Here is a 16041-nt window from a genome sequence, read left to right on the forward strand (position 1 = left end):
ATTCAGACCCTTTACTCAGTACTTTGTTGTGGCACCTATGGCAGCAATTACAGCCTCAAGTCGTCTTGGGTATAACGCTACAAGCTTGGCACACCTGTATTTCGGTAATTTCTCCCATTCTTCTCTGCAGATCCTCTCAAGCTCTGTCAGGGTGGATGGGGAGTGTCGATGCACAGCTATTTTCAGGTCCCTCCAGAGATGTTCGATCGGGTTCAAGTCCAGGCTCTGGATGGGCCACTCAAGGATATTCACAGACTTGTCACAAAGCCACTCCTGCATTGTCTTGGCTGTGTGCTTAGGGTTGTTGTCCTGTGGAAGGTGAACCTCCGCCCCAGTCTGAGGTCCAGAACGCTCTGGAGCAGGTTTTCATCAAGGATCTCCATGTACTGTGCTCCGTTCATGTTTCTCTCGATCCTGACTAGTCTCCAAGTTCCTGCCGCTGACAAACATTCCTATAGCATGATGCAGCCACCACCATGCTTTACCGTAGGTATGGTAATGAGGTGATGAGGGATGCCTGGTTTCTTCCAGACGTGACGCTTGGCATTCAGACCAAAGAGTTCAATCTTGGTTTCATCAGACCAGAGAATCTTGTTTCTCATGCCTTTTGGCAAACTCAAGCGAGCTGCAATGTGCCTTTTACTGATGAGTGGCTTCCGTCTGACCACTCTACCATAAAAGTCTGATTGGTTAAGTGCTGTTGATATAGTTGTCCTTCTGGAAGGTTCTCCCATCTCCCCAGAGGAACTTTGGAGCTCTGTCGGAGTAACAGAGGGAGATTCTTGGTCACCTGCCTGACCAAAGTCCTTCTCCCCCGATTGCTCAGTTTGACCGGGCAGCCAGCTCCATGAAGAGTCCTGGTGGTTACAAAGTTCTTCCATTTAAGAATGACGGAGGCCACTATGCTCTTCGGGACCTGCAATACCCTTCCCCAGATCTGTGTCGTGATGTAATCCTGTCTCGGAGGTCCTGTCTACGGACAATTCCTTTGTCTTCCTGACTTGGTTTTTGCTCTGACATGCACTGTCAACTGTGGGACCTTATATAGACAGGTGTGTGCCTTTCCAAATCATGTCCAATCAATTTAATTTACCACTGGTGGACTCCAATCAAGTTGTAGAAAAATCTCAAGGATAATCAATGGAAACAGGATGAACCTAAGCTCAATTTTGAGTCAATTTTTTTATAGCAAAGGGTCTGAATACTTATGTAAATGTGAAATTTCAGGTATTTATTTTTAATTACTTTGACAAAAATTTCTAAACACCTGTTTTCACTTCTTCATTCTGAGGTATTGTGTGGAGTTTGATGATAAAAAAAAGAATTTAATCAATTTTAAAATAAAGTTGTAATGTAACAAAATGTGGAAAAAGTGAAAGGGTCTGAATACTTTCTGAATGCACTGTATTCCCTCACCAGCTAAGTATTTCCAGCATTTTTTTGTTTTATCTCAGATTTCCAGCATCTGCATTTTTGGGGGAATTTACTGTAAATATTTAAGGAGTTCAATGGCTTTACTATCCCATTAAATCTAATGAAGGGCCAGGAAACAACTGGTAAATCCTGCCTTTATTGCTGCTTAGTTCATATTGAGTGCCAATTAGTATCAATATTGAGTGCTGCCACTTCGGAACTAAGGCTGTGCCTGTGACTTTATTGTAAATAATGTAGAAGACAAGGGTAAGGCATTATTTTTCATCTTTCAGTACACAAGGAGTTAACATGCTTGAAAGTCACAGCATTAAATCATTCTTTCCTGTTGTCTCGTTGATCGCTATTTTCCCATGGCCTTGAGGCAGAGTGTATTTCAGAGCTCCCTAATCCATTCAGCTCTGCTCCTTGTCCTGTTTTTGTTAGTCTATTTCTGCCAATCTTATGGCCTTTTGTATGAAGGTCAACTATTTTAATTTTTTTACCTTCACTTGAACAGATGAAGACCAAAATCCAAGCAATGCTTTCCGTATGAAAACTTCTCATCAACTATTTTAGAACATATGAATTTCTACCACTAGTTGTCATGTAACCAATCATAAAGAATGCAAATGAAACGAGGGCAGGATTTTTATTTTAATGTGTTACCCAGTAGAAGCTGCAAAATCTCACTTGCACGTGCCCACTGAGAATTGGACCGATTTCCATCTTCTCCTATCTGCGCAGCTCATACTGTCACTGTGTGCTCATATTTTACAGTCACAAAACATTTACAAAGCATACATCTCAAACAATTCCATACCATGTCTATTTGGCATAGATCTTGTTCCACCCCTTTTTTTCCAGGGCTGTCTCCTGTGACTTTAACAAATATTGTTATCCAAAGTATGATACCACCAATTTTACTATTTCTCAGCACATTAATCTATAGATGGTCATTAATAATCTATTATTTTTCTATCATTCAACTGTAACCGTCATCTGTATTATTAAGAGCTCACTGTTGCATTGCGTGCAGGGAAATGTCATTGTAAATCAGCTGGAGATTTGGGAACTTATGGGACAGAAACAAATACTCGAGCCGATTTGATCTATGTGAGAAAATTCCTTCTCTCACTATATTCTGCACACACTGTGAACGTAAAGTCCAAACAACTTCAAAATGTTCTTTTTTGCAATCTCACTTTGTCTTTGTCTGTCAACCTACTACTATCACTCGCCCAGACCAACTCACAGCACTCAACAAGTGTGCTCTAACCAGCCCTGCGGAAAGCCACGGCAGAATTTCTGGATATCAGTGCCAGCATTCCATAAGATGTTACAACTATTTTGTGAACCTATTCATGATGTTTTAATTAAAAAAAGACACAAAGTGCTGGAGTAACTCAGCATGTCAGGCAGCATCTCTGCCATTTTGTTCTGGCCTTTGTTATCTTTCAGTCTGAAGAAGGGTTCCGAACTGAAACGTCACCTATTCCTTTTCTTCAGAGATGCTGCCTGACCCACTGAGTTTCTCCAGCATTTTGTACATATTTTGTAAACTATCATCTGCAGTTCCTTATATTCACATGATATTTTAATATTCTGATACAGCATTCAGACTGCTCTAGTTCTGAAATTAAAATTTTAAACATGTCAGCATAATTGTCTAAACATGAAACAGAATGTCATATAAATAATTCAATAATCATTTGGACAACCAATTGGAAATTAAGTTTTTTTTTCTGCTTATTCCAATATCTTTTTATATCCCTGTATATTTCCTTTTAATTTAGTTAAACACAGGTCCTGATCCACAGCAATCAGTTCCAGGTTTGGCACCATCTGATGAAGATAGATCAAAATCAGCACCAACATCACCGTCTGATCAGGGTAAGTTCAAATCTTAGATGGTTTACACATACTCGCTTCCTTTCTTCAGCATTCATGATTCTCAATTCAGTCACTCCCTTAATTATTTGATCAAAGAACTACAGTGTGAAAGGTCCACATGTTGGCAAGCGATATCGAGGGCACAGGGAGATGGGAGCCTGGTTCAATTCAGATGAAGGCATCTGGTCACTTGATATTGTAGGGTGGGGCTTCACGTGGAGCTCGATTTTTGTTGTGCACCTTTTAGAGCAAAATTGCAAAAGCAAATACATTTATTTTTGTTGTTGACCTGAAAATTAACGGAACTCTTTAAACTGAATGGTGGACAGTTCAATTTATTTCTCGCCGCAGGCAAACTTTTTCAGCTGTTTGAACTTAATCGAACTTAAATGAAGGATATATGCTTTTTATCTGTGACTGATCATGGGTATATTTCGCATTTTTTAATTATCTACTTCTGGTTGGAAATTTAGACTTGCTGATGGGTGGCCCACTGCCATCTTGCTAAGGGTGATTAGGATGTGACCTTTGCCAGTGAACCAAATTAATTTAAAAAAATCAAGTAAGGATTTCATAGTTCCATTGTCAATGCACTTGACAATTAAACACTCTTAAATTTATGGTAACGCTCCATTGGCTCTGAAGAAATTCGATCTTTGAAAAATCATGCATTCATGGAAGTAAAACATGCTGAGGTAATTCAACGGCTCAAGCAGCATCTGTGGAGCGAATGGATAGGCAACGTTTCAAATGGGATCCTTCTTCAGAAACATCGTCTATCCATTCTCTCCACAGATGCTACCTGATGCGCTGAGTTACTCTAACATTTTGTGTTTTACTCAAGATTCTAACATCTGCAGTTCCTTGTGCCTCAACGTAAATGTGAGTCCTTTCTTCGATGCCGAATGATGTAGATATGCAGTTTAAAAGCCTGGAAAGATAAAGAATGAAAATGGAAATAAATTATTGTTTGCTGCTGCGGTTTACTGCATTTACACATGTTAACTGCATTTCCATTAGGAAACAAAATATATTAAACCTGTTATCAAATGTTCAATCTTCCTCTAGAACTAAAAGAACTTGAAAACAACATTAGAAAAGCTCTTTCATTTGAGAATAGAGGAGATGAACACAAAGGAGCGGAAGCAGATCAACAAGTACTAACGCCTGATGAAAACGGGGAAAATGGAGAATTGAAAGAGTTCCAGACCAGGCAGTACAACTTAGAAGATTTTTCCTTCATTAAAGTATTAGGAAAAGGCAGTTTTGGCAAGGTGAGTGTTTTGCAGTGCAAAGATAATAATCATCCTTCAGCTTTGATGTCCAGAATCACTTAAACACCCTACATGCCAGGGAGATATTTAGCATATTAATATTTATTTTCCTATTTATGTCATTGAGCCCTTGTGATTTCTTTTCACTCTTGCTTTCTTTGAGGTCAACAACAAATCTATTTTAATTTGGTTTATTGAGTTTTAACCCTTACCTTCATGTGGAACCCTCAGGGTGAGCCACCTGAGAATGTTTTTCATCTTGGGGGGGAAAAAAAAAAGTTGTGGAGGAACTCAACAGGTCAATTAACATGCGTGGAAGAAAATGGACAGATGACATTTCGGATCGAGACTGAAGAAACATCCCAATCCGTTGGCCTTGTCGACCTTCCAGGTTCTACATCCATGTGTGTTAATCAATTTCAACTGCAGGACTGCTGGCGAGTCAGTTCTTAGTCCATGCCCTTTTTATCAGAAAATTAACAGAACAAATAATATTAATTATTCCTGAATAAGACCAGCCTGAAGAAGGGTCTCAACCCGAAAACTCACCCATTCCTTCTATCCAGAGATGCTGCCTGTCCCGCTGAGTTACTCCAGCATTTGTGTCTATCTTCGGTTTAAACCAGCATCTGCAGTTCCTTCCTACCAAATAATATGAATTATTGTTCCTGCATAACCTTTCAAAGTCTGTGCAATGTCGTTATGTGATTATTTAGCATAATGCAAAATGTGTGTGACTGGCTTGAAACTGAAGTTATATCATAAAAAAAGACTCATTCTGCATGTTTCCCTTCACTCTACCTATTGTACTTGAGTTTGGCTTGATTACATTTATGTATAGTGTTACCTGATTTTATCAGCATGCAAATCAAAGCTTTTCACTGTCTCTCAGTATATGTGAAAATAATAAACCTAAACTTATAAAAAATGATCATATATTGGATTCTTAGTTCCTATCCACAAACGTTTACTTTCTGTTGTCCCAATTTTTTATTCTACCATTCATATTTTTTGAAAAATAACAATTATGCAGGCTAAAAATTATTTTGCAATATATCAAGCATCGTTAAATTATATCCTAGTGTCCAAAAGGTTGTGCAACAAGTTTGTTCACTGTCACCATGGACTTATGGCATTACAAAAGGAAATGTTTTCAACAGCAATGCTATAGGGTGAATAAACGCTGGGAACATGCCTGAATTTGTCAGTATGGGAGAACAGTTTACACATTGCATGGCCGAGCAGGTCACATTGATGCCTGAAAAAGTAGATCATACACTATTGGGATGTGAGAGCTGGCCACTTTATGTAATTAGAGTGGACCTGATCATGCTCTCTCAATATCGGAGAACAGAGTATGTTTTTGGGTAGCCAAGTGGGATCTCAACACGACTTACGGAGGTCAAAGTGTTGTATATGAATGCGCGAAGTATAGGAAATAAAGTGGACGAGCTTGAGGCTCAGTTAGAAACTGGCAACTATGATGTTGTGGGAATTACTGAGACATGGCTGCAAGAGGGCCAGGGCTGGGAACTGAATATTCAAGGGTATACCTCCTAGCGAAAAGACAGACAGGTGGGCAGAGGAGGTGGGGTTGCTCTGTTGGTGAGGAATGAAATTCAGTCCCTTACAAGGGGTGACATTGAAACCGTGTTCGGACGTGGCACCGACAGACAAGAAGCCGAAGCAAAGAAGCCGAAGCCAAAGAACCGAATAGAACGAGGCCGAAACGCCTATGAACCGAAAGAGTCCGAAGACGAAACGCCTACTAACCGAAAGGATGGGACGCCTAAATGCAAACTAACCGAAAGGGCGGGACGACTAAAAGCCAACGAATCGAAAGGCTGCGTCGCCTTAAAGCAAACTTACCGAATGGCCGTTCAGTCAAAACGCCACCTACCCGAAAGGCGACGGCGCCTACAGGCCAAAGGACCAACTGCCGCTCAACAGAAAAGTCCAATAACGGACGTGACGTTGCCGGGGGGGGGGGGGGGGGGGGGGGGGCGGGACTTGTCAGCGATTGGTCCAGACCCCCGCGTCCATCACATCAATGTGAAGGCATAAACATTGTCACAAACCTCCGCTCCACCCGACCCGCAGCCCACGGAGGGTGGCCGTGGGAGAGTGGGGGCTGTCCCGAGCGATGCATACCTTCGACCGCTTTCAACTTGGTGCTTGGGTTCAGATTACCCAGTCACCTATGGCTTGTGTGGGAAAATGAACCCCACGCTCCCGTCTTCCCCTTCTCCCTCCCGTCTTCTCTCTCTCTCCCTTCTCTCTCCTCCTCTCTCTCCGCTCTTCTCTCTCTCGACCGCTCTCTCCCCTCTTCTCTCTCTCCCTTCTCTCTCCCCCTTCTCTTTCTCTCCCCCTTCTCTCCCTCCCCCCCTGCTCTCTCTCCCTTCTCTCTCTCCCCTTCTCTTCCCCCTTCTCTCTCTCCACCGTCTCCACCGGCGGGAGCGTCCCACAGTCACTGACCGCGATGCACTGCCATCGGACCCCAACCTCCACACCAGGGTGATTTCCCCCCCCCTCCCCGCACTTTGACACTCACACCAGGGTGATTCCCCCCCCCCCCCCTCCGACCCCCGCACTTTGACCCCCGCACCAGGGTGATTGTCTGTCGGCGACGCGTCCGGGTACCCATTGAAACATAGAAACATAGACATAGAAAATAGGTGCAGGAGTAGGCCATTCGGCCCTTCGAGCCTGCACCGCCATTCAATATGATCATGGTTGATCATCCAACTCAGTATCCTGTACCTGCCTTCTCTCCATATCCCCTGATCCCTTTAGCCACAAGGGCCACATCTAACTCCCTCTTAAATATAGCCAATGAACTGGCCTCAACTACCTTCTGTGGCAGAGAATTCCACAGATTCACCACTCTCTGTGTGAAAAATGTTTTTCTCATCTCGGTCCTAAAAGATTTCCCCCTTATCCTTAAACTGTGACCCCTTGTCCTGGACTTCCCCAACATCGGGAACAATCTTCCTGCATCTAGCCAGTCCAAACACTTAAGAATTTTGTAAGTTTCTATAAGATCCTCCCTCAATCTTCTAAATTCTAGCGAGTACAGGCCGAGTCTATCCAGTCTTTCTTCATATGAAAGTCCTGACATCCCAGGAATCAGTCTGGTGAACCTTCTCTGTACTCCCTCTATGGCAAGAATGTCCTCAGATTAGCAGACCAAAACTGTACACAATACTCCAGGTGTGGTCTCACCAAGACCCTGTACAACTGCTGTAGAACCTCCCTACTCCTATACTCAAATCCTTTTGCTATGAATGCTAACATACAATTCGCTTTCTTCACATGCCTACTTTCAATGACTGGTGTACCATGACACCCAGGTCTCGTTGCATCTCCCCTTTTCCTAATCGGCCACGATTCAGATAATAGTCTATTTTCCTGTTCTGTCACCAAAGTGGATAACCTCACATTTATCCACATTATACTGCATCTGCCATGCATTTGCCCAGTCACCCAACCTATCCAAGTCACCTTGCAGCCTCCTAGCATCCTCCTCACAGCTAACACTGCCCCTCTGCTTCGTGTCATCCGCAAACTTGGAGATGTTGAATTCAATTCCCTCGTCCAAATCATTAATATATATTGTAAATAGCTGGGGTCCCAGCACTGAGCCTTGCGGCACCCCACTAGTCACTGCCTGCCATTCTGAAAAGTACCCGTTTACTCCTACTCTTTGCTTCCTGTCTGCCAACCAGTTCTCTATCCACATCAATACTGAACCTCCAATGCTTTAAGTTTGCATACTAATCTCTTATGTGGGACCTTGTCGAAAGCCTTCTGAAAGTCCAGATATAACACATCCCCTGGTTCTCCCTTATCCACCCTACTAGTTACATCCTCGAAAAATTCTATAAGATTTGTCATACATGATTTACCTTTCATTAATCCATGCTGACTTTGTCCAATGATTTCACCACCTTCCAAATGTGCTGCTATCCCATCTTTAATAACTGACTCTAGCATTTTCCCCATTACCGATGTTAGACTAACTGGTCTGTAATTCCTTGTTTTCTCTCTCCCTCCCTTTTTAAAAAGTGGGGTTACATTAGCTACCCTCCAATCCTCAGGAACTACTCCAGAATCTAAAGAGTTTTGAAAAATGATCACTAATGCATCCACTATTTCTGGGGCTACTTCCTTAAGTACGCTGGGGTGCAGCCTATCTGGCCCTGGGGATTTATCGGCCTTTAATCCATTCAATTTACCTAACACCACTTCCCGACTAACTTGGATTTCACTCAGTTCCTCCATCTCATTTGACCCCCGGTCCCCTGCTATTTCCAGCAGATTATTTATGTCTTCCTTAGTGAAGACAGAACTAAAGCAGTTATTCAATTAGTCTGCCATGTCCATGTTCCCCATGATCAATTCACCTGTTTCTGACTGCAAGGGACCTGCATTTGTTTTAACCAATCTTTTTCTCTTCACATATCTATAAAAACGTTTGCAGTCAGTTTTCATGTTCCCTGCCAGTTTTCTTTCATAATCTATTTTCCCTTTCCTAATTAAGCCCTTTGTCCTACTCTGTTGGACTGGATTTCTCCCAGTCCTCTGGTAGGCTGCTTTTTCTGGCTAATTTGTATGCTTCATCTTTTGTTTTGATACTAACAGTATCAGTTTCAAACAGGAGATGTGGAGTCAGTATGGATAGAACTAAGGAATTGTAAGGGTAAAAAGACCCTAATGGGACTTATCTACAGGCCCTCAAACAGTAGCCTGGACATAGGGTGCAAGTTGAATCAGGAGTTAAAATTGGCATGTAGCAAAAGTAATGCTGTGGTAGTTATGGGAGATTTCAACTTGCAGGTAGACTGGGAAAATCAGGTTGGTCCTGGACCCCAAGAAAGGGACTGTAGAGTGCCTTTGAGATGGATTCTTAGAGCAGCTTGTATTGGAGCCTACCAGGGAGAAGGCAATTCTGGATTTAGTTTTATGTAATGAACCGTATTTGATAAAGGACCTCGAAGTTAATGAGCCGTTAGGAAGTAGTGACCATAACATGGTCAGGTTTAATCTACAATTGGAGAGGGAGAAGGGTAGATCGGAGGTGTCAGTGTTACGGTTGAATAAAGGGGACTATGGGGCCATGAGGGAGGAGCTGGCCAAAGTTGACTGGAAAGATACACTAGCAGGGATGACAGTGGACCAAAGATGGCAGGTACTTCTAGGAATAATACAGAAGGTGCAGGATCAGTTCATTCCTAGGAGGAAGAAAGATTCCAAGGGGAGTAAGGTGCGACCGTGGCTGATAAGGGATGTCAGGGACAGTATAAAAATAAAAGAACAACGTAGCAAAGATGAGCGGGAAGCAAGAGGATTGGGTAATGTTTAAAGAGCAACAGAAGATAACTAAAAATACAATACAGGGAGAAAAGATGAGGTACGAAGGTAAGCTAGCCAAGAATATAAAGCAGGATAGTAAAAGCTTCTTTAGGTATGTGAAGAGAAAAAATTAGTTAAGACCAAAGTTGGACCCTTGAAGTCCGAAATTTTTTTATTATGGGGAACAAGGAAATGGCAGATGAGTTGAACAGGTACTTTGAATCCGTCAAAGGAGGACACAAACAATCTTCCTGATATAGTAGTGGCCAGAGGATCTGGGGTGTCGGAGGAACTGAAGGAAATCCACATTAGGCAGGAAATGGTGTTGGGTAGACTGATGGGACTGAAGGCTGATAAATCCCCAGGGCCTGATGGTCTGCATCCCAGGGTACTTACGGTAGTGGCTCTAGAAATCGTGGATGCATTGGTGATAATTTTCCAATGTTCTATAGATTCAGGATCAGTTCCTGTGGATTGGAGGGTAGCTAATGTTATCCCAATTTTTAAGAAAGGCGGGTGAGTGAAAACAGGGAATTATAAATCATGCTTGACTAATCTGGAATTTTTTGAAGATGTAACTAGGAAAATGGACAAGGGAGAGCCAGTGGATGTAGTGAACCTGGACTTTCAGAAAACATTTGATAAGGTCCTACATAGGAGATTAGTGGGCAAAATTAGGGTACATGGTATTGGGGGAGGAGTGCTGACATGGATACAAATTTGGTTTGCAGACAGGATACAAAGAGTAGGGATTAACGGGTCCCTTTCAGAATGTCAGGCAGTGACTAGTGGGGTACCGCAAGGCTCGGTGCTGGGACCACAGCTATTTACAATATACATTAATGATTTGGATGAAGGGATTCAAAGTAACATTAGCAAATTTGCAGATGACACAAAGCTGGGTGGCAGTGTGAACTATGAGGAGGATGCTATGAGAATGCAGGGTGACTTGGACAGGTTGGGGTAGTGGGCGGATGCATTGCAGATTAAGTTTAATGTGGAGAAATGTGAGGTTATCCACTTTGGTAGCAAAAACAGGAAGGCAGATTACTATCTAAATGGGAAAAGGGGAAGTACAGCGGGATCTGATGGTCCCTGTTCATCAGTCTATGAAAGTAAGCATGCAGGTACAGCAGGCAGTGAAGAAAGCGAATAGCATGTTGGCCTTTATAACAAGAGGAGTCGAGTATAAGAGCAAAGAGGTCCTTCTACAGTTGTACAGAGCCCTAGTGAGACCACACCTGGAGAATTGTGTGCAGTTTTGGTGCACTAATTTGAGGAAGGACATTCTTGCTATTGAGGGAGTGCAGCGTAGGTTTACAAGGTTAATTCCCGGGATGGCGGGACTGTCATATGCTGAGAGAATGAAGCAGCTGGGCTTGTACAGTCTGGAGTTTAGAAGGATGAGAGGGGATCTTATTGAAACATATAAGATTGTTAAGGGTTTGGACACGCCGGAGGCAGGAAACATGTTCCCGATGTTGGGGGAGTCCAGAACCAGCGGCCACAGTTTAAGAATAAGGAGTAAGCCACTTAGAACGGAGACGAGAAAACACTTTTTCTCACAGAGAGTTGTGAGTGTGTGGAATTCTCTGCCTCAGAGGGTGGTGGAGGCAGGTTCTCTGGATGCTTTCAAGAGAGAGCTGGATAGGGCTCTTAAAGATAGCAGAGTCAGGGGATATGGGGAAAAGGCAGGAACGGGATACTGATTGGGGATGATCAGCCATGATCACATTGAATGGCGGTGCTGGCTCGAAGGGCCGAATGGCCTACTCCTGCACCTATTGTCTATTGTCTATAAGTCGGAGCAGTCGTCTACTGTATGTCAGCAATCTTCTATTGACCCTGTGCTTTATGAATTATTTTGTTTGTCACGAAAGGTAGGAGGAACATTATTTCATTTGTGAGAAATGGGCATCAGAGTATTGGGTTAAAAGTATTTCTGAAATCCTGTTCTTGTGAGTTCAGGTCAACTAAATTGTATTGAGTGTGTGCAGCTGTTAGGCAGTATTCTACCTGTTTCATGCCAACCAACCTGAGCAACCTGTCCCCTGTAGAATCATCACTATCAGAAGGTTACACTTCAGATTGCCGCCACATCGGAACATGCAATTGCTTTTTGTTTGGAAGGTCGGGAGATGAACTATGAGTCAGAGTATTTATTTTCCTCATTTTAGCTTGAGAAGGTGGAACCTTGAATCAGCTTTACAGGTCTGCATTGCTTAATAAATAAAATTTGAAACGCAGTCTCAGCCAACTAAGAGCACCTCTGGAGAGAGAAATGAAGTTAATGTTTTAATATCAATAATCCTTCATCAAAATAAATGAAAGTTGTTGTGCAAGGTGATGGACTTGAGACATTAACTGTTTCTTTTCTGAGTCTGTCCCTCATTTCATATTTTTATATCATATTTCCAGTATTTTGTAAAAATATTTATCTATTCCTCAAGCTCCATATTAGCTTCTCTTCATAATAACAGAACGTCAGCATTTCAGGTGTTACTATGTCTTGAAGCAATTTAAAGGGTGCAGTGATATTTGCAAGAAGAGTATGGCTCACTCACTGTGAATGCCATTAGAATAGAGAACCTGGAAGAATACCTAGAGACAAAGAACTGCAGATGCAGGTTTATACCAAAGTTAGACACAAAGTGCTGGAGTAACTGTGGATCAGGCAGCATCTCTGGAGGAAAAGGGTGGGTGACATTTTGGGTCGGGATTGTCCTTCAGACTGTAAATAGGGAATGGTTAGTGGGTGGGTGGGAGAAGATGAAGAGCCAGAGGCAAGAAAAGATCAAGACCAATCAGGGCCAGTCACAAATTACCCCTTCCCCCACCCCTCTACTTACAGTCTGAAGAGGAGTCCCAACTCGAAACATCACCCATCATTTTTCTCCAGAGTTGCTGCCTGGCTTGTTGCGTTACTCCAACAGTTTTTTTTCTAACTCTGGAAGAATATTTGCCAGTCATGGCTGCATTCCCTCCTGATCCGTTTTAACCCACAGCACTGGCAAGCCTTTCTGCCTACCTTTGTTTAAATGGAGCAGGGATTGAATTATTCATTGCACAACAGCCCAATTCAGGGATTTAATAAGTAAGAGCCCAGCAAATTAGCCATGCTCTTCATGCAAATATCGCTACACCCTTCAAATTGCCAACTCTTCCACCAAGACGTCGACAATGGACACTGTTAGTTACATGCGGGTAACTAACGGGTTCAGATCGGCTGCCTGTTCCACTGTCCATCGACATCTGCCAACCTAGCATTTATGAAACATGCAAAAAATATCTGGGATTGAATATCCGTATTGCATCTAATTCCTGCAACACAATGTGAATGTGAGAATATAAGGCGTGGGAGAATGAATGAGCTCACTTCTCTGCATTCAATTTTTAATAAGAGTCCAAATGTTTTTGTTTTCATTTGTGAATTGTAGGTCATGCTGGCTGAACTGAAAGGTACAGATGAGGTCTATGCTGTGAAGGTGCTAAAGAAAGACGTTATTCTCCAAGATGATGATGTGGACTGCACAATGACCGAGAAAAGAATTCTGGCTTTAGCAAGAAGACATCATTACTTGACCCAACTCTTCTGTTGCTTCCAGACAAAGGTATTGTGAGGAGTTGCACCATATTTCTTAATGTACCACATTTTATATACAGTAGATGGAAACTCTTGTTTCTGAAAGCTCAACATTAACTAAAGCAGTGGGAGATACTAAATATAAAAGTGCCCAATTAGATTATAAGAACAATTGCCATCCCTTTGTAGTGTATGGAACAAATGCTGGAAGATGGGATGCCCACAGGTCAGTGTGGACATGGTGGGCCAATGGCCTGTGTCCATGCTGTATGACACTTGGCTGGACACATCATAGCAAAGCCATTGTTACGTGCATGAGTGCGGCACGGTGGCGCAGCGGTAGAGTTGCTGCCTTACAGCACCAGAGACCCAGGCTCGATCCTGACTATGAGTGCTGTCTGTATGGAGTTTGTGCGTTCTCCCCGTGACCTGCATGGGTTTTTCCCGTGATCTTGGTATAAAATGGCTTTGTATAATTGTACATTGTCCCTAGTGTGTGTAGGATAGTGTTAGTATGCCGGGATCGCTGGTTGGCATGGACATGCGAAGGGCCTATTTCCACACTGCATCTCTAAACTAAACAGCACTCATTCCTGTATGTAAGAGTGTTAATGAGGATAGGGTTATGCTCGGTCTGCCTACTTTTATTTTATTTCTTACAGGGCTGTTACATGAATAATGAGCATATGGATGAAATGCTAGCAGATGGAAACATAGAAACATAGGTGCAGGAGTAGGCCATTTGGCCCTTCGAGCCAGCACCACCATTCAATATGATCATGGCTGATAATCTAAATCAGTACCACGTTCCTGCTTTTTCCCCATATCCCTTGATTCCTTCAGCCCTAAGAGCTAAAGCTAACTCTCTTGAAAACGTCTAGTGAATTGGCCTCCACTGCCTTCTGTGGCAGAGAATTCCACAAATTCACAACTTTCTAGGTGAAGACATTTTTCCTCATCTCAGTCCAAAATGGCCTACCCCTTAGTCTTAAACTGTGACCCCTGGTTATGGACTCTCTGAACATCGGGAAAATGTTTCCTGCATCTAGCCTGTCCAATCCTCTAAGAATCCTCTAAGGGATTTCTGTCTTCACCACTTCTTCACCACAAATCTCTGGGTGAATAAAACCTATCCACAAGCATTCAAATCCTTCTAACAATTAGCTTAAATCCATTTGCTTGCATTATTGCCCTTTCTGAAAAATCCTTCAACTTCATGCACTCTTGGCTTCCTATGGTTTTATATATCTCAATTAAATCTTTTCTCAGCCAGCCTACTCACAACTCTTACTCACCAATATTTCAACATCTTCAAAAAGTTCCTCTGCACCCTCTCAGATGTTTTTACTTAACTGCTCAACCTGTCAAACACCTTGCCCACATCCATAAAGGCAATATCAAATGCATTATCTCACTGACACTCCCAACCATGTCCTTAAAAATTTCAATCAGGTTTGGCAAAATATGAGCCTCCATTAACAAACCCACAGTAATAGTCTGCTATTAATCCTTGCCCCTCGAATGTGCTGATTTACTCTGTTCCTCAAAGTGTTTTCCTTTTCAATTTCCAACCACTGCTCTTAGCTGACAGGCCTGTTGCAATTCTAGTTAACCCCTTTCTCCTTTTAAACAAGGGTACTATGTTAGTTGTTTTTCAGATAAGAAACATAAAAACCCACACCTGTAAGAAGGTAATCTGATTTTTAATCTGATCTCAAACTCCCACTGAAAGGTAGAGTGCATTGTTACTGACTTCTACCAGCTTCAACTTCTCCCACACAAGTCTGCCAGATACTAATCTAAAGCAGTTTCACAAGAACCATTCACTGATCTTGGTGGAAAATTGCCTAGCTGCCATCTGGAACTTTGATATGAAAGTTCAGAAAATCTTTGATCCACTTCAAGATATATTTTTAATGTTTTTGTTTAGAATATAAACCATAATGAACACATTATTGCAGTAATAGACACAAAGTGCTGGAGTAACTCAGTCGGTCAGGCAGCATCTCTGGAGAAAAAGGATGGGTGATATTTTGGGTTGGTACCCTTCTTCAGACTTAAAGTAGGGGGTGGGGGGGGGTGGGGATGAAGAGCTAGATCTGAGAAAAGACCAGGAAAAATCAGGGCCAGACACAAATGAGGTCAGGCAGAGTGGTGCCCTGGTGGGCCCATTATTGGCTAGGGAAGGTGTAAACTCAAGAGGGATGTAATGTGGGGAACTGTGGAGCTGGTAAAATGACTAGATTGGAGGAAGAAAGCAAGGGGGGAGGAGAGTGTTACCGCTGGGTTGTAAGCTACCCACTCAAAATATGAGGTGCAGTTCCTCCAATTTTCAGGTGGCCTCACTATGGCAATGAAGGAGGTTCAGGACAGAATGCAAAGGGGAGCTGAAATGGTTGGCAAACGCAAGATCCCTTAGGCCTAGGTGAACTGAGATTAAGTGTTCAACAAAACGGTCACAGAGTCTACGTTTGATCTCATTCATGTGCAAGAGCCCACATCGGAAACACCGGATGCAGTAGATGAGGT

The 16041-nt window shown here is 42.7% G+C and overlaps 1 protein-coding gene across 1 annotated transcript in view; it reads left to right on the forward strand.

Moving 5' to 3' along the window:
- Positions 1–16041, forward strand: part of prkce (protein kinase C epsilon) — a 443521-nt gene that overhangs the window by 284176 nt on the left and 143304 nt on the right. Inside the window, exons 8-10 of the mRNA XM_033025532.1 lie at positions 3207–3303; positions 4372–4577; positions 13367–13540. Of these exons, the coding sequence (XP_032881423.1) occupies positions 3207–3303; positions 4372–4577; positions 13367–13540 (477 nt within the window). The remainder of the gene's footprint in view (positions 1–3206; positions 3304–4371; positions 4578–13366; positions 13541–16041) is intronic.

This window comes from Amblyraja radiata, chromosome 8 (genome assembly GCF_010909765.2).
Source record: "Amblyraja radiata isolate CabotCenter1 chromosome 8, sAmbRad1.1.pri, whole genome shotgun sequence".
In the NCBI taxonomy this organism is placed as follows: Eukaryota; Metazoa; Chordata; class Chondrichthyes; order Rajiformes; family Rajidae; genus Amblyraja; species Amblyraja radiata.